General features: G+C 45.5%; 1 protein-coding gene across 2 annotated transcripts in view; it reads left to right on the forward strand.

Annotated features, from left to right (window-relative positions):
• The window catches only part of MAPK14 (mitogen-activated protein kinase 14), a 65,736-nt gene extending 44,607 nt beyond the window's left edge, over nucleotides 1-21,129 (forward strand). The window contains exons 9-12 of one of the 2 annotated variants that reach the window (XM_084890048.1): nucleotides 12,353-12,432; nucleotides 14,906-14,984; nucleotides 18,077-18,250; nucleotides 18,975-21,129. In XM_084890048.1, the coding sequence (XP_084746174.1) occupies nucleotides 12,353-12,432; nucleotides 14,906-14,984; nucleotides 18,077-18,250; nucleotides 18,975-19,042 (401 nt within the window). In that variant the 3' untranslated portion in view covers nucleotides 19,043-21,129. Of the gene's footprint in view, nucleotides 1-8,205; nucleotides 8,286-12,352; nucleotides 12,433-14,905; nucleotides 14,985-18,076; nucleotides 18,251-18,974 lie in introns of both variants that reach the window. The other variant, XM_084890047.1, reaches the window with a different exon arrangement.
• The last annotated feature ends 384 nt before the right edge of the window (nucleotides 21,130-21,513 follow it).

A 21,513-nucleotide genomic window follows, 5' to 3' on the forward strand; every position in this document is an offset into this window, starting at 1 on the left:
CCCAGTCCCAAGTTCCAATTGATCAGACCCCAGCAGCAAGCTAACCTATTATACCTGTTGGAGTGTCTGCCCCTTAGTGGTCAGTGTGAGTCATAGGGACTAGTTGAATGGATGATCGGACACTTAGCATATTAGGCTTTTATTATATAGGAGATTACATTTTGTTTCATCATTCATCTGTTCTAGGCACAGGTGGTTTCTATCCTTCCAGCTATTGTGAATGATATTGCAATGAACATTGGCGTGCAAGTACCTGTTTGAATCCTCACTTTTAATTATTTTGGCTATATACCTAGAAATGGAATTTTGGGGTCATACGGTAATTCTGTGTTTAGTTTTTTTAGGAACTGCCAAATTGTTTTCCACAGCAGCTGCACTATTTTATAGCCCACCAGTGATGTATGAACAATTTCTCCACATCTTATCTTCACCAGTACTCATTTATGTCATTTTCCTTTTCTTCCCCTCCCCTCTCTTTTTTTCTCCCTCCTTTCCTTACTAGTATAGTCATCCCAGTAGGTGTGAAATGTTATCTCTATGTGGTTTTGATTTCCATTTCCCTTATGACTAATAATGTTGAGTATTCTCCTGTGTTTACTGTCCATTTATGTGTGTGTGTGTGTGTGTGTGTGTGTGTGTCTTTTTTGAGAAATATACTATTATAGTATATCAAATACTTTACCCATTTTTTAATTGGATTGTCTTTTTTATATTGAATTTTAGGAGTTCTTTATATATTCTGAATAGTAAACTTTCATTAGGTATATGATTTGCTAATATGTTCTCCCATTCTGTGGACTGTCTATTCTGTTTGTTTATTTTTAATCCTCACCTGAGGATCTGTTTATTGATTTTGAAAGAGAGAGAGAGGAGAGCGGGAGAGAGAAACATTTATCAGATCTATCAGTTGCCTCCATATTTCCCCCAACCCGGGATCAAACCTGTAACCTTTGGTGCATGGAGATGACGCTGCAACCAACTGAGCCACACCAGTCAGGGCTATTCACTTCCTTGATATTGTCCTTAGATGCAGAGAAAAAGCTTTTGATAAAGCTACAATTCATCTGCTTTTTCTTTTTCTTTTGTTACTCATGTTTTTGCTGTCATCTAAGAATTTATGAGCAGATTTAAGGTTATGAAGATTTACTATTTTCTACCAAGAATTTTATGGGTTTATCTGTTATTCTTGGGTTTTGGATCCATGTTGAGTTAATTTTCTACATTATTAGAGGTTAGGGGTCTATTTTATCTTTTGCTTGTGGAGATTCAGTTGTTCTCAGCACCATTTGTTGAAGTGACTATCCTTTCCCCCACTGAATGGGCTTGGCATGCCTGTCAATGATCAATTCTATGCCTTTGGTCTGAATATCATCTTTATAGCAGTACCATGCTGTTTTGATTACTGTAGTTTACGGTAAGCTTTGAAATCAGGAAGTGTAAGTCATTCAACCTTGTTTTGATTTTCAAGACCTTTTTTTGGTTCTTTGGGCTTCCTTATAATTCTATGTGAATTTGAGGGGGTGTTTTTCCATTTCTGCAAAAAAGCTGTTACAATTTTTTTAGAGATTGCATTGAATTTTTAGATCACTTTGGGTAATATTGACATCTTAACAATATTAAGTATTCTTTTCCAGGTACAGTAAGGTCTTTTCATTTATGTAGGTCTTTAATTTCTTTTCATGTTTTGTAATTTTTACCTCTTTTTCTTTCTCTCTCAGATGTTTCTTTCTAATGAATTGACCATTACATTTCCTAAGTTCTGAAATGGCCAACAGACCATAGAAAGACATTTTTTTAGGCTCCTGCTCGAAACCAGCAACTTCAGGAAACTGCTGGCTTGGTTCAGGGCCAATGTATTTGATAATTTTAGTGGACAAATCTTTCACCTCCGTGGTTAAATTTAGTCTTGGGATTTTATTTCTTTAGATGCTATTGCACATGGAATACTTTCTTTATTCCCTTTTCACTTTGTTCATTGTTGGTATTTAGAAAGACAACTGATTTTTGTTTGTTGTTCTTATAACTTGCAATTTTGCTCTACTTGTTTAACTCCAGTAGCTTTCTTGTGGATGCTTTGGTACCTTCTATGTCATCTGTGAAGAGATGGTTTTGCTTCTTCAGTTCCTATTTACATGCTTTTTCCCCCCTCTTATCAACTGGCTCTGGCTAGAACTTCCAAATACAGTGTTGAACAGCGGTGGTGAAAGTGGCCATCCTTGTCCTCTTCTTACCTTAGAGGGAAAACTTTTAGTCTTTCACAACTGAGTATGCTTTTAGTTGTGCATATTTTTGTGAATGCTTTTCTTCATGTCAAGGAAGCTTCTATTGATAGTTTTTTTGTTTGTTTTTGTTTGTTTTTTCTTTTCTTTTCTCTCTTCCCATTTTTTTTGTTTTTGTTTTAAAAATATATATATTTTATTGATTTTTTTACAGAGAGGAAGGGAGAGAGATAGAGAGTTAGAAACATCGATGAGAGAGAGTCATCGATCAGCTGCCTCTTGCACACCCCCTACTGGGGCTATGCCTGCAACCAAGGTACATGCCCTTGACCGTAATCGAACCTGGGACCTTTCAGTCCACTGAGCCAAACCAGTTTTGGCCTATTGATAGTTTTTTTCTGTTTTGTTTGTTTTAATCCTCACCCTAGGAAATGTTTTACTAATTTTAGAGAGAGGGGAAGGAGGAGAGAGAGAAAAATCGACATGTGATCGCTTGCCTACCATATGCATCCCCCCCTCCTACCCTTCCATCCCCACCAGGGATTGAACTAGAAACGTAGGTATGTGCCCTGACTGGGAATCGAACCAGTGACCTTTTGGTGTATGGGGACAATGCTCCAACAAACCGAGCCATACTGACCAGGGCTATTTATAATTTTATGAGTGCTTTTATCTGATCTGAATTTTAAATATCATTAGACTTTATTTAGATTACATTTAAATTTAATCACATGCTTTTATTGGTATTGTATTATACTGTGCAGTTTTAGATCTCTGCAAGTCTTTCCATTTCACCTTTTCATTTTTTTGTGATTAGTATTTTTCTTTGGTACTGACTGTTAATAATCTCTGGAGTTCTCCTTAAGATATAAGAATTATTAATTTTTGTCTTAAAGCTAATTATATATTGCTAGGTCAGAAATTATTCTCATTTGTGACTTTGCAGACCCGTCCAACTAACTCAAAATAGAATTGTAATGTTTTTTAAAGAATGAGTCTAGTTGATTGGGTACATCAAATGGACACAGCTGACAAAACTTTACACTAGAAGACAGTGAGGATCCAGAATGTCTCTTCAAGTATAGTATAGTTAGAAAAGGTTATTACTAACACTCGAGTCTGCAGCCTGAGGAAGAGAAATGAGAGCATAGCTCTGTTATACATCACGTCCTGCGTTCTCTTCCAGGGGCACAGCTGGTTTACTGCTGTTTTCCTTCCCTGGGTGAATATCCCACATATAAAACTTTTTCCTCCTTTTCATGTTTTAATAGAAATGGTTCTCTTATGACATTAACTGGAGGGTAATGGGACTTGCCATCAGCTAGCTGCTCTGCTCCATGTCACTTTCCCGAGTGTATTACATTTACTCCTTACTCTATTAATTTCATCTTTTTTCAGACACTTTATGAAATACTTCAGACATAAAGAAGACAATGAGTAGCCCAGTTAGCGTGGTTCAGTGGTTGAGCATCAGCCTATGAACCAAAAGGTCACCAGTTCGATTCCCAGTCAGGGCACATGCCCAGTAGCGGGCATGCAGGAGGCAGGCAATCCATGATTCTCTCTCCTCATGGATTTTTTTCTCTCTCTATCGCCCTTCCTCTCTCTGAAATCAATAAAATCTATATATTTTTTAAAAAGACAGTGAATAGTAAGTGAGCCCCTGTGTTCATCTGACCCCGATGATGAGATAAAACTTTGCCCGGGAGCTAGAACTTCTAGTGTACCCCTTCCCAACACTGTCCCCTCACTCCCAGATGGCTTCCAATGTTCTTTCTCGTTTTTAAAGAGCACTTGCACTGTAGACACTAAGAGCCAAGTGTCCTAATAAATGTTAGAGAAGAAAAATGCTAAGTTGTTACTTGCCTTTCCTTCTCTAATAAAAATATATTTTTCCAGAAAAAGCTAAAATCCTCAGGTTTGCTCACAAACCTAGAGTACCTTAAAGGAATTTTCTTTGTCCCTGGCTGGCTTGGCTCAGTGGATAGAGCATTGAATTGCAGACTGGAAGGTCCCGTGTTTGATTCCAGTCAAGGACACATGCCCAGGTTTTGGGTTCGATCCCTGGTTGGGGGCGTGCAAGAGACAGCCAATCAATGAATGATACTCTCTCATCATTGATGTTTCTGTCTCTCTTTCCTTCTCCCTTCCTCTCTGAAATCAATAAAAATATATTAAAAATAAATAGATAAAGGACTTTTCTTTGTATAATAGTGAAACAACTATTTTAATGACCAAGAAGAGAATCAATCAAGTTGCCTAGGGCTCGTTTTGGCCCATCCTGTCTGTCACAGGGAGGATTTCCCACCCTCCAAAGACCCATGTTCTAGCTTTGTCCCATTCAGAGTTGTTGTTTTTAATTGAAAACTGCTGCTCACAGACAGTAGGCCCTGCAACTAGTTCTTTTTTTCATTTTCAACTTCAATCTGAGGAGGTTTCTAGAAAATGCTTAGAACTACGTTCCCTCTAGTTCCCCCACTATTCCTTCTAGTTTCCTTTCACTTTTGTTACAAAGGACCTAAAGAATAATTGTAGGCAGAAGTCATATGTGCATCTCTTTATGCACAGTATTTTTATCTCCTTATGTTTTAGGAAGTATCGGGAAATTTATGGTTTAAATTTTGACAATATGGTCATTATAATTAAAATATATTTTTAACTAACAATAAAAATAACACTAGTCTGTTGGTGGGGGGAGGATTAGACCTATTAAGAAGGATGGCTTGCTGTGGAAATAACTGTCACATGTGGTAAATGTTGCTTTGCTTTGCTTATATAGCTACTTGAAGCTCCTTCTGGCCTTAACTGCCTGGACACATTGTAGTGGCCTTACAGTGGCTGGTACTGCTGAAGACTGACCTGGGTTTCAGTGGACTTGCCAGCTCTTGGAGAACCTATGGTGATGTCCTTTGAGGTTTGCATGCTTTGACTTCCTTCACGCAAGTGCTTTTAGCTGCTGAGGAGATTTCTCTTGGCGTTGTGTGTTTACTAATCTCCTAAGTGTTGGCTGCCATGCTCTTCCAGCTCTCTCTGTCCGTGGCCCTCACACACTAATGCACGGCATTTGTGTCTCTTTGTGATGTAAACACTTCAGGGGAGTGTTTGAGATCGTGTTAGGCCCCGCGTTAGATGATGCAATTTTTCTTGACTATTTTTCTGTGTATAGACTTGATACAGAGTCTGGTTCTTCTAGATTTTTGAGGGCCAGGCAGAGGGGTGACGCTGAGTTGAAAAGTATAGTATAGAAAATGTTTTCAAATCTATCCATATTTACTGAGCCTGCTTTGTGGAAGGCGCTGAGGATAAGAAGCTACCTGTCCCCCAAGCTAGATGGTCATACTCAGTGGAAGGTGAGTTACATGAACAAATTTTCACTCTCTGGTTATAAAACAAGACTGAGTGACTTAAAAAGTACTACATTAGAGGTATTACTAAGTTAACAAAAAGAAGCAGGGATTCATTTGAACTCAAGATAACCAGGAAGACTTCGTGGCAGAGTTGTTGTTTGAGCAGGGCTTTGAAGAGTAAGAGAAAAGGCTTGGTAGGAGGGGAGATGGAGAGTAGTCCTGCTTGTGCCTGGGGTAAGTAGGAAGTTGGAAGCTTGGGCGTGCCTGGGGCATTTGTTGTGGATTGAAGCATGGGTGCATTAAGGAATAGTGGTTTGAGGCAGAATTGGAAGAGAAGCCTGATGCCAAGTCAGGGAGGCCGTGAATGTGAGGCGAGGAACTGGGAGAAGGACACGTCCCGCCTCGGTGCGGCAGTGAGCGCTCCGGTGTGCGGAGTGAGGGGGGCGCTGAGAGCTCACACCGGGAGCTTCTGTCTCCCGGGAGCTGGAGCTGACTCGTCTCAGTAGTCAGCACTCTCCTGAACAAGACACCCAATCTCAGCGTTACTTCCAGAGGTTAGTTTTGATGAATTTATCATAAAAGTGCCTGTTGAGAGCTGAGGGAGTCTAGTGTTTTGTTTTGTTTTGTTTTTTCATGTGCAATATATTTTATCTTTTGGGGTAGCAGCCTAGTTAAATGTACTTCTGAAGAGTTTGAGCAAACTAACTGTAGGCAAACAATTCTTTTATGTGAGCAGAAAGGATTCTGTTTTAAATTCTATTGTTACATAGTTAATTTGATTATTTTAGAGCAAGATAGTATGCATTCTTTTCTCTGCTCTGTCTTCATTAATGTATGCTTTAAAAATTTGCTCATCAACTAAGAAATAAGTACTGAACATTTAACCTCCAGAGCACATTAACTTCTGCCATTTGCAGATGACAGAATTCTCTATTCTTAATTCAGAAGTAACTTGTGTAAGTGGACTTGTTTATAATTTCTAGAAATAAGTTTTTTGGGTCTAGGATGGTATTCTGCAAACCTTTTCTTAAAGGGGCAGATAGTAAATATTTTAGACTTTGGGGACCATGTGGCTTCTGTCGTGTCCAGCGAAAGCAGCCATAACCAGTGTCATTTTCAAAACAGGCAGCAGGTTGGGGTTTGCTGACTCCTGTCTAGAATTTTCTTCCACGTAAGCCAGTTTCAGATCTGGGGAAGAAAAAAAAAAAAAAGAACAGGGTAAGATGCCAGTGATATTGCATAAGTAATTCCTGTAACTTAGGCAACAACTGTGACTTGCTGCAGCCATTCTTTTCAAGTTACATTGTGTTACCTTTGGTTGTATAACCGTAAGAAGAAGTATTTCCTTCCTCCTCCTCTCCATCCTGTTCTACCTTCTCCGCAAACATTGAGTGCCCACAGGCAGCAGGCGTTAGGCTGAGCGCTGGAGATCCGTGGTGGACAGGCAGAGTGGCCCTTCCCCCAGGAGCTGCGGACCAGGAGAGGAGGCAGGCAGTGGTTAAAGTGAGCAAAAGGTGGCTAAAGATTGAGATGAGCACTAAGACGTTGGCATGCTGAGACAGATAGTGGGAGTGGGGGCTCCTTTATAAAGAGCGGGAGAGGCTCTCGGGAGGTGAAGTTTAAGCTGAGACTGAGGTTGAGAAGGACCCAATCAGGCAAAGCCTGCAGGGGTCAGAGGCGGTCATCCTCCCGTCCTGTCCCCTCGAATGCCAGTGAGATGGAGTAAACTACTCAGATTTTCACAGATTGTTAAAAGCTATTTTAGAAGACACCCCCCCCCCCCGCCCTCCTTTTCAGACAAGGCTAAAAGCAGGAAGAGCAAATGGGAGTTTTTGTCTTCTCATTAATATGTGCACACACATTCTGGGGGTTCTTGAAGACTTGGCTACCGGAATAGAGGTTTGGCACTGTGGCCTATGATTTAGAACCTTTAGAACCTTCATGTTTTTATAAGGTTAAACCCTCATCGGTTCTGCTTTGTACGGCACTCCTGGAGGTCGTTCAGGTGCGGTGTGGGGTGAGGCCTTCTGCTGTCTCTCCCAGTTCTCTGCCGGCTGTGGCCAGGGCAGAGGGAGAGGCATTCCAGCGGAATGCTCAGTGGTTGGGCTCTGAGTTCTGCACAGGCCCTGCCACATTACAAGCTCCTGGATCAGGCCTCGGGGATAGTTATAGGGCGGGGATAGTTATAGGGCGGCTGGTCTTTCCTGGCTCCTGTGCTCTGCTGCTTTGTTCTGTAGCTCTGCTCACCACTGCTCTGGCTTACCTGGCTCCGATGTTTTGGTGGAAGGTGAAGAGGTAGGTGTGGACTGAGCTTCTGGACGGAGGGAAACTCTTGTGTTTCGCCTGCTGTCTCTGAGCTCAGTGCCCAGCTGCAGTCGCTTCACTTTCCTGATAGGGGGTGTGGACAGAGGCACAGATGAATGTTTGTGGGGTGTGTGGCAGCATTTGAATCCTGTGCAGGAGGAGCATGTCCCACGTGAAGTGACCGTCCTGCAGAAGCCTTGACTAGACGGTTCACCGTTGGGCTTGGTTTTTCATTCCTGTCATTGGGGTATTTTGTTTGTGTTTGTTTTGTTTTACTTGTTGTTTGTTTTTCATTTTTATTTTGTCCCAACATTTTCCTTTATAGTCCACCTTAGATATTGATCAGTTGAAGCTCATTTTAAGACTCGTTGGAACCCCAGGGGCTGAGCTTTTGAAGAAAATCTCCTCAGAGTCTGTGAGTTGATGCTTTGATTGTAATTATCTGCCCTGTTGGGAGTCTGCAACTTGCCTTCCATCTGTACCTTGACTTGGGTGTGTTTCTAAGCACGTGTGCCCTTTGTGTGCTGAGTTCTGGATGAGGGGTGTGTGTGTGTGTGTGTGTGTGTGTGTGTGTATACACACTTGCACACATATACACCATCCTGCTCACATGCATGAGTGTGCTTTTTTTTCCTCTATCTGGGTATTTATTAGATTACGGGGTCTGTATTGGGCAGTGGTATCCTAGTGGTAGTAAATGAGATTTGAAATTCTAATTCATTCCCAGAGGTTAGTGGGAAATTTATGTCTTGGTTTCAGCCCTGACTTTATCGTTCTCAGAGGTTTCCCATGTAGTCAAGGGCTCTTCTCACTTTTGGACTAGAGTTTGTTCTCAGATCACCTGGTTCACCGTGGATTAGTGTCCCATCAGCACTAAAAGAATGAAATGTACGTTGCCCGTTAGTGCCCTTTTCCAGAAGTTCCTTGCTTTCTGTTGGCTGAGAATAGACCGCCTGCACACCTGCGTAAAGTGTCCCCAGACCAGCAGAGGTTGCTCCCCAGTCCTGCTGCCTCAGAGCCACAGGAATGGGGTTATAATCCTTCCTCCCACGGCCTGTCTTTGTGATTACAAATCGTAATAACCCGATAAAAGGCTCTGGCACAGTGCTTTCCTGCCTCCACGCAGGCGTTGACAGAGAAGCCACTCTGGCTTCCTTTGGCCACAGTTTCCTGCTGTTGGGCAGGAGACGTGAGCGAAATCGTGAAAGCCCAGCCTGCATCTCTTTCCCCCTGTCGCTGCCAGGCAGTGGGTAGAAGGGGGAAGGCTGCAGTGTGCCTTCCCGGGTTCTCCTAGCTGTCCCTTCGCCCAGTGGGGAGACTGCTGGGTAGCTGCAGGTGAGTTCAAACAGTTCATCATCTCCCTGTCAAATGCAGGCTGTTGTCATCTGGAATGTGTCTGGTACATTCCTTAAAAGGACCACAAAGCCCAGAGTATTTATGAATTTCCACTCTGACGATATGTAAGAGAATATAACAGCCCTATTTTATTTTACTTACTTATTTGGGATGATGAAGCAAAAGCACAGAAAGGCTGTGACCTGCCTGAGTCATGCGCTGGGTCCCTTGGCAGAGCCGAGCGTAGATCCAGATGCTCTGAGATCGAGAGCTGAACCTGAGTCTCAGGTGCCTGCACGTTGTGTGAGTCGCTGTCAGAGTTGCCTACCACACGGTCAGCCCAGGGCAGTGTCTTCTGCTTTATGAGACGCAGAAGCTGTATTGGAGCAGATCAGAGATGATACGAGGAGATGCTTAGGACACCTGCTTTTTTGTTTTAAATGCCTTTGCTTAGAAAGATTGGCTGGTAGAGAGGACATGAGGGAGGAGAGTGGGGTTGAGAAGAGTTGGGTTTATTAATGAGCAGCGCCAATGAGACTAAGAGAGCAGATTCATGCCACCTGGGGTGGCTACCGCAGCTCCTGCTCAGTCCCTCCCACTCGTACCCACCCGCCCGTAGATAAGTGCCGTTAGTCACAAGAATTTCTAAAAGAAGAGGTATGGGCAAAATAGTATTTACTTGTTATTAAGCCACCATTTATTCTTTTTAAAATATATATATTTTATTGATTTTTTACAGAGAGGAAGGGAGAGGAATAGAGAGTTAGAAACATTGATGAGAAACATCGACCAGCTGCCTCTTGCACACCCCCTACTGGGGATGTGCCCGGAATCAAACCTGGGGACCTTTCAGTCCGCAGGCCGGCGCTCTATCCAATGAGCCAAACTGGTTTTGGCAAGCCACCGTTTATTCTTAAGGAAGAAACAGCACCATACCTGACCTGATATTGAAATGTCCTTGTTTTGGGTGAAATAAAGCACATTATATATTACAAAGCTCTAGAGTTGGGCATAATAAATTGGGTACCAGCATACAGAATTTACTCAAGTAATATTGTACTGAGTATAGGAATAAGAACAGGTGGTTTGGTTTTTTCCTACATAATTATGGTGAGTGGATAAAAGTAGTTTAAGCATCCAGACGGGTAGGCAAGATTAATTTGATGTTTAGTGATATTGCCCAAGTGCCAATTTATTTTAAAAGCACGTGATGTGTGGAACACGTGATATGAAAATAACAAAGCCAGGTGAGTAATTATTTAAAGATTTTTAGAAGTTAAAAATTCTTTATTTAAGGAATGTAGTAAACAGAAAGGCAATAGCTATTTCTTTACTCCTGAAAAGCAGGAAACAGTGTTGAGTCAGTAAAGAGGAGGACATTCTGAGTAGGAGAACGCAGTAACAGATGAGCTGGTTGAGAACCAGTCAGGATGTGCCTGGAGAGACGGGATAAATGGCCCAGATGGATGGCTAGGAAGATAGACTCTTTGGGTTGGTGACCCAGTACAAATAGCAATTAGTGAAACAACAAAAATCCCATTAAGAAAGCAAAAGAGCCGTTTCACTGACTCATTCTCACACTTTCCCTAGAAATTTATTTTTCTAACCCCTGACAAAGGAATATAATAGCCTTTTGGCTAAAGAAGACGAAACAGACACTGTACAGGCCAAGTACATGGTGGGCAAATGTAGGGTTACAATTGTGAGTCCATGAAACCCAGTTTGTTCTTGTATTGTTTATTGTTTATTAATCATTGTGTTATTCCCCATGCGAACAGCCGTACACCCGTGTTTGCCCCACTCTGACTTATTCATAGGAAAGAAGAGAAAGGTGGCAGGATTTTAACATTTTAAAACCCAATTGGCATTCTTTGGCTGCTTCACTTACTGACCCCTTTTGTTATTTCTCTTGGCATGCAGAGAACTGTTTGCTCTGTCGTTTGTTTAGAGTAAATCTAAACTTGGGGTGAGAATGTTAAGAATCTTCATCCCACCTTTAGACCATGCTGGCGCAGAAGCGGCAGAGTGGAACCAGCTCTTTCCCGAGGCCAGCCTCACAGGTGTTTGCAGTGGTCAGGCCAGAGGGACACTGAGTTCAGGGAATGAGCTGAAGCAGAAAAATGGCTGCGAGAAGCCACAAAGCAGTGAAATCACTGACCAGGGTGCTTATGAAGATGATGCTGCAACCGAAGGAGGGGGTGAATGGTTAACGAGAAAGGGAGTATGACAAGGTTTTTACTGTATTGTGTTGAGGATTTTAAAAACCCCATCACCTCTGCTTTAACAGGAACTCAAGGTAAACGAACAGTCCTCCTAATATTTTCGAAGAGGGGAATTGTGTTAAAATCGATGGCACAGCTAAAAGGAGTGCGGCTTGTGTATGTGCTTGTTTATAGTTCTGCCTCTGTCGAGTGATTGCAGTGTTTTTGCAAACGTCGTCCCAGCTCTTTGTTAGCTGAGGTCAGTGTGGTCACAGGTTAAAACGACTGGGAGAAATCACTGTGATGTGCAGGCTGGGACTTCTCTTCTGTCTTTACCATTAGCTTCTAACCTCCCCCGTGTTTCCTTCCTTCACTTGCCTGTGTGTTTGTGGCATGTATTTTAAATGTACCACTACTAATGTCTCTGAAACTTGGCATTGCTTATCAACCCAACAGCCACCGTGTCTTACATTGGAGGGGTGGAGATCACCAGAGCCTGTGCCTCAGAATTTAACCTCCTCCTTAAATGGGCACACTGGGCATATTCTTCTGAACTGGATTGAGTCAGCATTTTTTAATCATCTCCATTGACCCACAAGCAAATGGGTTTTAGCCATCAGTACTTGGAATAGTTCTCTGGCTGGCATCCTGGATCAAGGGGCACCTCTTTCCAGGGATCCTGAAATATATAATGTTAAAGATGATGCTAAAACCACAGAAACTTGTCCTTATCTGCACGGCCAGCCACTGGCTACATGCCTGATAAGTCTCGTGCCGTTCACCGAATCATGCCTCAGTGTGCAGCCTTGGGCTCTGGCCTGGGAGGGTGGCACGGTGGGGATTAGGTTTTCTATTGCTTGGGGGTGGCTGTCGGTCTTTTAAAACTTGAGTTGAAAGTTATTTTTTGCACCGTATGTTTGACAATGCCCTTGACTAGGCATCTAAGATATTAACCAGCTTCAGCAGATTATGCGTCTGACGGGGACCCCCCCTGCTTATCTCATTAACAGGATGCCAAGCCATGAGGTGAGAACAATAGCTGCCCAGGGAATGCCCTCAGACGGCCACATTCTCGTTTGATGGCCACTGTATAACCAGCACACTTGTACTGTCCCTGAATGCTTGCATGTGCCTTGAGGCCGCTGAGGTACCGATGCCTGTGTGCTGCTGCAGGATGTTGATATTTGGGATAAATTCTCATTCAGTCCTGTGGATTGAGAATACAAGTTATAGACTTACATGTAGAAATGATGCCACTTTTCTACTTGGGTTTTATGAATTTAGTGCTCAAGAGGCTGTTCTGTCTTCTGGGTTCTGTGCCTGTGGCTAGGGCAGTGGTCAGCAAACGTCGGCTCTCGAGCCACATGCGGCTCTTTGGCCTCGTCTCCTGTCGCCCGACCGACCGACTGACACCCCCACTTCTTCTAACGCCACTTCTTCAAAATAGACTCGCCCAGGGTGAAAACTGACTTCTGCGCATGGGCCATGAAGTTTCAATCACACTGTACGTGTGTGCCCGCACATGGTACTTTGTGGAAGAGCCACACTCAAGGGGCCAAAGAGCCGCATGTGAATCGAGCCGCGGTTTGCTGACCACTGGGCTAGGGCATGCTGCCATCTGTTGACTTGCAGCTGCAGGAATAGTTCTGAAGGCATTAGCATACTTCCCCAGTCATCAGTTCTTTAATGACCAAAGAGGATTCTTCATTTAAAAAACACTAAAATGCCCAGTAAGTACTGTGTTCAAAAGAACACACAAATAATATAGAATAAATATGAATATCTGTGTAGGGTGAGGTGCCTTTTTTACCAATTCTTAGCTCTTGTCTAACTCTAGTCCCACCATCAGAGAGGGTTGGGGCACTTTTCTCTAAGGTGCCCTCACTTTCTGAGCCTGGTTGGCATCACAGAGGCCCTCCCCTTCAGCTACACGCAGCTCGTCTGTCTGACTTGTCCTGTTAGAGGGTGAGACAGGCCTCTCTGTCCTCTGGTGCCTCAGCCTTTCTGTGTGCTCAGGAGGAAGGGACTACCGCCATGCAGTATCAGTCCCTACACCTTCCTTCTCGAATCAGAAAGAGCCTCAGCCGCTTTTCACAGCGGCTCTTGCCTGCTCACTGCACATGTAATGAGAAGGTGAAGTTGCCCTAGCAGCCAGAACTTTTTCTAACCTTGTGTGTTTGCGCACGTGTGTGTGCGTGCACCCACATACATGAGTACCTTTATGTTGAGAAATTGTAAGGAGGCGGCTAAGATCAATTCAAAGAAGTTTAATCTCAACTATGCAGATAGTGGGATTTATTCGTTGAAACAGGAAGGTCATGGATATAGTTTAACACCTAATATCTGACGTTTATGTCATTCTCAACACCAGTTTTTGGTGTTGCCTTGATTAGAGCTGTCAGTCCTGAAAAGAATTTGGCACCTTACCTTCCCTAGAGTGTAGTTCGGCAGCCGGCAGTCAGCACATCCTTAGGACGGGAGGGCAGGCCCCCCACCCCCAAAGACAGCCACGGTACAGCCAGTGTCGCGAGCGAGCTCGGGACCCAGCGCTGAGCTGAGGAGCTGGTTCCCATTGCCAGGCCTCGCTCCTGCACTGGGGGCAGGCCTTGGGACTGATCCCTTTTCACAGCCGAGGACTCAATAAGTAACTTGCTCAACGGGTTAAACTCAAGATTCAAATTCAAGCCTGTCCCAGCCCAGAGACCAAACATAGACCAACCTATTAGTAACATAAATGTTGTTTGTGTCAGAAATATAGTCTGAAGCTCTTTCATGAGTTTTCTCTTGCTTGAGTAGCACAATAACCATATGATGTAGACAAGCCACATATCAGCTCCGAATATTAATATTTTGCAGATGAGACTTGAGACATGCTCAAGGAGATGAGGCTTATAAATGGCAGGAGAAGGATTTCTGCCTGGGCCGTGTAATTTATAATTCACTACTCTATTGCTCTCATTGGTTTAATGTTTTTAAAATGTGTTCTAGCCTCTTTAGATATAATAAGCTTAAGTTTACTTTTTACCAAGATTGCTTGGTAACAAGGTTCAATATTTATACTTCGGGTGTGCTAAGAGCACCCACTGAGACCAGCACCGTCGAAAGACTGCCCGCCAGTCTCGGACTTCTATTAGGGTGCCAGTTCCTATGCCCTTCTTAGCATTTAGGGAGGCTGTCTCACGAATGGCTGCTGTTTAGTTATTTTGACCTCATTTTTTTTTAACTTCAGATCAGAAAGCTAATGAAAGGGAACTTGATTAGTTGGCATTGCTGTCCACTTGAAATATAACTGAAATATAGCAGGGATATAAATAAGGTAGTGATCATAACTAAGGAAGTTTAGGACAGCACTAAGAGAGAAGTCTACCCAAGACGGTCATGAACATTGGAGCTAGCAGACTTGATCAGCTAACGCTTCTTCCTGATCAGGCCCGAGACTCTCTGAGGGCAGGAACATCACTGAACAAAAAGCCATTTTGAAAACGCTTTGTTTTTGCAGGCAAGAAACTACATTCAGTCTTTGACCCAGATGCCGAAGATGAACTTTGCAAATGTGTTTATTGGTGCCAACCCCTTGGGTAAGTTGACTGTGTCCTCACGTCATGGATATGAAATTGGTTATGACAGGTAGGGATTTGAAGTCTGTGACTTGCTCACAGCTGCTGTCGTTTCTCACCCAGGCTGAGGGGAAAAGCCACAGACGGTGGTGTGGGCCCCTGTGCTCCCCACCGTGTGCCCCGCTCACCTGTACCCTCAGGTGCTGCAGGCCGGTCATCCTCCCTCCCTTCCCCTTCCCCTCTTCTTCGCTCCTCAGAGACTTAGCCTTTCTCACGGGAGCGAATTTGCCGCCTCAGGCTTTAAGGAATGCCACATCCCTCCCAGGAACCTGGCAAAGGGACATGGCTGGCGCTGCAGGACGGATCTCCCTGGCTAAAGGAGCTGCCTTAGTCCCTAGAGCTGGGGGCGATGTGTGCTCAGTGGCCCTGCAGGTGGCCTCGTCCGAGGCTCCAGCACCCTCACTCGGGGCACAGTGGACAGTGGCGGACACACAGAGCTCAGACCGGAGGGAGCGAGGAGAGCCTATGATGGTGGCAGAATCAACCTTCTCGCTTTTCTCAAGAGTGTATGGTGGCCACCCTGCTCCAGGGTGGGTCCCAGCAGCTGTGCTTCAGAGTGGCGAGCACTCTTCAGAGGGTGGAGTGAGGCTGAGAGGTTTTAGCTTTTAAATACCACATCGTCACGGTGTTGGCTGCAGTCTCGGTGTCACTGTGGTCATTCTCAAGGTCGCACAGGTGCTCTCGCGCCGAGGTGTTGGGCAATCGCTGGTGAGTTACGCCCGCCCTGAAGGTGGAGGGTTCGTCAGGTCTCAGCTGGTCACGCTTCCAGGAACAAATCCAGACTCGGGGGCGTGCAGAATTCCCGGGCTGGCTAAGGTTGGCATCTGCCCTGCTGTGCTCTCATTGGCTGTGTGTCTAGTTCAGGGACCTGTGAGACGCTCTCCGAGTTGTAAGTACTCCAAGAATTTGGGAGATGAAGCTGTCTGTCATTCTGTTCTGGGTGTTTTTCATCACATCGATTCATGTTTCAGACCTGGCAGTGCTTGCTTTGACTTCCTGTTCTCTGACTCCAATGTGTTTATTCATCTTTTTGGGGGAGGGGGGGAGTGACCAGCAGCTTATTTAGGTCACATGCATCTGAATCAAAACATGTAAACATTCAAAAGGACTAGACACCACATAGCACTGCCGACTGCAAGCGAGGTGCGTGGAGGCGTTAGGCCATCTGTGCCCGCACTGCGGTTCCGGGAACCCAGCCCGGCACCCTGCCAGGCGCTGGTGCCGTACCGTCTCTTCTTGCAGGCGTCTGAGAACACGCTGTTACTGGCCAGGAACCTGTGCCCAGCTGTTAGCTGAGCAGGAATGTAAATATTGACACCTGTTGTGTCAGTCACCGATTTCCTGTTTCACGTTACCCTCAGCACACAAATCAAAACTGAAACTGCCCTTCGATGTAGTGAGGGTGCTTGTATCTGCCCAGATCTTAGACTGTGTTCCTGGTCAGGGGCTTGTCTGCAGGACATGGCACTCTTTACCCTCGGGTGGCAAAGACCATATGCTTCAAGCAGCGGCTGATGCGGTTTATTTTTTCTAAGAAGAGAAGAAGGACGTATTTCCAGGCATTTCTCCCAAGGCTTTACGTGTAAACAGAGCCTGAATCAACACATTCACTTTGTTTTCTATCCCTTGAAACCAAATTCGTTGGTTTCCCTGGAAGGCTGCGGAATGGGGTCTTTCACCCCCTCGGTGTACCCAGCAGTAACCTCTTCAGGAAGCAGTTCTCTTCCCGCCCCAGCCCCGCCCCCTTGGCCGTGAAGGAACTCAGTAATTTGCAAAGCCTCAGAAGCCTGGTTTCACAGGGGGTGCCTGTGATCATGCGGAGTTTGTCCTGCATCCTCAGGAACTCCGCACGCCCCGTTTGACAGAGTTAGGAAATCACCATTGTGTGGCCCTGAGATAACTGCTGAGAAGGAAATAGGGCTGCTGGAGCCTTCAGTGGACGGACCGGGCTTCCCTGTGGTTTCAGAGCCCGCAGATCGCCTGCTTAGGGCAGAAAGGAAACAACCCTGTGACCAAGTTTAGCGCCATTCACAACGGGCAGATCCTGCCGCTCCTGCAGGCCCACATTCACCCGGTGGTTAGATCTCACATGGTTTTAGGGGAATCACAGCGGGTGTGGATTCATGATGGACACTCTCAGGACCGCTGGGCTGAGCAGGAAAAGGGAGAATTAGTGTCTCTAACTAGGTCTTAGATAACAGGTAAGGTTTTTTTAGAAACTAAAGAAACCCAGTCAGACACAGTGTGTGGCCCTTCATTGGTCCTGGTTTGAACAAGGTGTGTGTGAAAGACAACGGGATAACTGGAGAAATTCTGACTTGAACTGGATGTTAGATATTTGGAAATTATTTATTTGTCAGATGTGATAGTTTTATGATTGAATAGGAAGATGTCTTTATGTGAAAATATTTAGCTGTAAAGTATCACGTGTATAATTTTATTTTAAAAAGGGGGCAACAAAAAGTTAGAAATAAAGAAATACAAAATGTTAATTGTTGGATGTGGATGGTCAACCTGAGTATTCACTGTATTGTTTAGTTATATTGAAAATTTTTAAAATAAAATAATCACTTTTCCCAGATACCCTGTCTCTCACCCACACACCTGTGTAAAGAAAGCCCTCGTTCTGTCCATTGTTTGAAGACCGGTTTGAGGAATAGTCATTTGTCTGATGTTGGTAAAAAAAACAGTGAGGGGGACAAAAATGTTGAAAAATTAAAAACTAGCCCTACTTACCTCCTCTAGATCCCTTTGGTTTCAGGCTTTCCTTTAGAAACAGTTGGGCTACAGTATAACAGTTTGGCACGGACATTCCACAGAATGTCTGCTTGTTCAAACGGAATCTGTTATTTTTTTAAAATTCTTTAGTAACCTATTTTTTAAAAATAATACAAAATACGCACACGAGAATAAAGTGAAAATATGCCCTGGAGCGGACGCCCTGGAGGAGAATCCTTTGTGTGGGCTTGAAGGGTCAGGCTGTGTGTGTGCTCAGTAAGGCGTAACTTTGCTAACATGTTAAACACTGAACTTCTCTTCCTGTGGGCTGGCAGCTGTGGACTTGCTGGAGAAGATGCTGGTCCTGGACTCGGACAAGAGGATCACGGCCGCCCAGGCGCTCGCGCACGACTACTTCGCTCAGTACCACGACCCCGACGACGAGCCCGTGGCGGACCCGTACGACCAGTCCTTCGAGAGCCGGGACCTGCTCATCGACGAGTGGAAAAGTAAGGCCGGCAGCACTGACGCCCGCCGGGAGCTCGGTCTGATGGTCCCTGGAGAGTGTGCCGGGAGAGGGGCCTGACCGGCAGCAGCTCGCTGACACGGTTGGGGCCTCGCCCAGGGGGGCGCCTCTGTCGGAAGCGAGAAGGGTGACACTCTCCGAGCTGGGAGGCCCTCACATGTGCTCTGATTTTGTGTGCAGCCCCTCACACCTGCCTCAGTCTCTGAGGTTCTCGGAATCTTTTTCTTTACAGCATCTTTCTGAGAGGAGTAAAGGAGGGAGATTTTTACAATTAAAAATCTTAACTTTATACTTTATACAATTGGGACAAACTATCTTACCTCTTACCTTAGACCTAGTTAGGGACACAGTGGAAATGGAATCCAGGTCTAATCTCAGATTCTTTCCGTAAAGTTCGGAACTCGGGGTAGCTGCCCAGAGCCAGGCTTTCCTGCCGCTGGAGCTTGTCTGTGGGGCTGCTCTGTTACTCTTGAGCTCCAGGAGGAGGCACTGAGCGGTGACAGAAACAGGAAGATGGGTCAGATATGTGTCCTTGAACTTCTGGCCAGTCACATGACCCGTTGGGACCCCACACACGCAGTGACTGGCTCCTTGGAGTGCCCTCCCAGCGCTGGCCAGGGGAGGCAGGGAGGCTCTGCGCAGAAGCACAGTGCTGGCCAGCCGAGAGCACAGCCTGACCTCACCTGGCTTTCCTTCCCCACCCCTAGGCCTGACCTACGATGAAGTCGTCAGCTTTGTGCCTCCGCCCCTTGACCAAGAAGAGATGGAATCCTGAGCACCCGGTTTCTGTCCTGCTGATCCCACTTCACTGTGCGGGGAAGGCCTTTCCGCGGGAACTCTCCCAATCTCATTCAAGTGCCTCCTGTTGCGAAGATCTCCTCCGCGGTGGAAGAGGGCTGTGTGCGTGCACGCATGTGTGTTTGTGTGTGTGTGTCTGTCTGTGTGGGAGGGGAAGAGGCTGTGAGCAGCAAACTGCGATCAGTGACTCCATGGCGTTCCAAACACCCCGTGGCAGCCTCTGCTCGCGCTTCTTCGTGAGTCGGCTCAGGCAGGCAAGAGCTGCCGTTCCCTTAGGGGTGTTCAGTGCAAAGTAAAAATATTCCGTGTCCTACTTCCCAGTCATGCTTTCACTATTTGGCCTCTCCTGTGGGCCCACCTTGACCACAGCGGCTGCTTCAGCTCGGGAGCCGTCCCTGGGATGCCTACAGCCAAAAGGACCAGCTGGCCCTGCGCTGGTCTAAGAACTCGCTCTGCACCGTCCTCAGAACGCAGCAGGTGTATCTCGGACTCTGACTCTGTTTGTGCCTTAAAGGGGGAGAAGAGAGTGCGGCAGTTGACGTTCTGAGCCAGGCGAGTGGTCAGCTGGGTGGACGACCTTGTGAAGCCGCCTCAGAGGCTCCGTGTGCATGTGGGCATGCGTGTCTGTGCTTCTCGCTCGCCCCGGGTGTTGTGCCATTTCTCTGCTTGCCCCCCCTCAGCGCAGAGGTTTCCTGAGTGTTGGACCCCGAGGCCGGCTCTTGCTGTCTGTGGACGTCCCGTGTGCTCTTTCTTCCCAGCGAGTGATGATGTCCTGCACGCCTTGCTGTTTGAGCATGCACAGCTGCTTGCCCTGTTTTTGGGGGGAGGCCCTGGCGCCAGGCAGGTGGGCCAGTGAGGACTTCTTGGAAGTTCAGAACTCGTGTCACCGTGGCTGAAGCTACGGGCAGGCGCCATCTCTCCGGCCCCCAGTGCTATTTTGTGTTGAACACAATTGATACTCCAGGTGCTTTTGATGTGAAAATTATGAAGAAATGGAACAGATGGGTATATATAGCATTTTCTTTCCTGCCATCTGATTTTCAATCAACTATTTTTGGGGAGCCATCATGGGAAAGATGGGGCTTTTCCCAGGAAACCTCAGCCTTTGGAAACAAGTCATTCTCTCCCCTCCCAATAACCAATGCTAAGAAATGCCGAAATCAAAGTGAAAAATAAGCGCTCTGAGGCCAGAACTCCTTTCTCTATTTTTGTCTAAATATGGTTATTTTTCTAAAAAAAAAAAAGTAAAGAGGTGTCTTTTCCACCTTCTTTGGGGTCTTCTTGGCAGCGTAATGTTGGCTTCTTGGTCTCAGTTTAGGGAGAAATGGATTTTGTATTTTGCAGGAATCCTTTGAGAATGTGATTCCTTTGATGGGGAGAGAGGGCAAATCATTGTAATATTTTGTATTTTCAACTTTGTAAAGATGAAATATCCTCAGGGGTGGAGAAGAGTCGTTGTCATAATTTTCTGAATTTCAGGCATCGTGTGCTACGTTAGGGCCCAGGTATTTAAACCTTCTGTGAAGTGAGAAAGTGTGAGCCACTTGCAGGGCTGGCCACGTGCAGCCTCACTGGCGCGAGGTGTTTCCATTTCTGTCACGTGCGGGGACTGCGCTCCCGGAGGACAGTGTAGGGCCGCATCCGCCGGAGCGAGGGAACGAGGCAGCTCAGGTGGTCATGCACACCCGGGCTTGTCCCCTCCCTAAGGACAATGCATGCAAAGGCCTCATCTCCTTGGCGTGCAGTTCAAACCCTCACAGCCCACGGCAGGGTGAGTTTTGTCAGCGTGTGGGTTGTATGTGCTGGTGTGATCTCCTCCGACGTGCTGCTCTGTGTATCTTCCCATCCGGTCTCTGCAGGTGTTAGGAGCTAAGCGACCTGGGGCAGGGCTCCTGTGTCTGAGAATCATGCTCCCTTCTCCTGACTTCTCTGAGCGGAACTCAGAAGAGAGAATGAGGGAAACTGCTATTTTATTTGTACTCATGAACTTGGCTGTAATCAGTTATACCATATAGGATGTCATACAATACCACTGGTCAAAATAAAGCCTATTTTTCAAATGTAGTGAGTTTCTCAATTTTATTGCATTTTTTTCTCTTGATCGTCTTTATTTAATGCTCAATATAGCTTTATGTCAATGTTCTTTTCAGCTGTGGCCTGGCATACTATGGCTCCTGACAGATCTGAATATTACTCCTAAAATAAAATTAAAATAAAATTTAAAAAAAAACATGTATAGAGCTCCTCAGTTGTACATTTATGGTGAAGCAGATCTGAGCCTTTGAAGCGAATGGGTAAAGCAACGAGCAGATGAGCAAGGCATCAGGAGGCAGGTGCTGTGCGTATTGCCCTTGGACGTCAGAGTAGCCTGGAACGGGGTCTGAGACCACGGCCCAGGGCCCAAATCCACTAAAAATGGTTTTTACATTTTTAAATGGTTGAAAGAAG

The sequence above is a fragment of the Pipistrellus hanaki genome (assembly GCF_964339955.1).
Source record: "Pipistrellus hanaki genome assembly, chromosome: 7".
NCBI classification, from domain to species: Eukaryota; Metazoa; Chordata; class Mammalia; order Chiroptera; family Vespertilionidae; genus Pipistrellus; species Pipistrellus hanaki.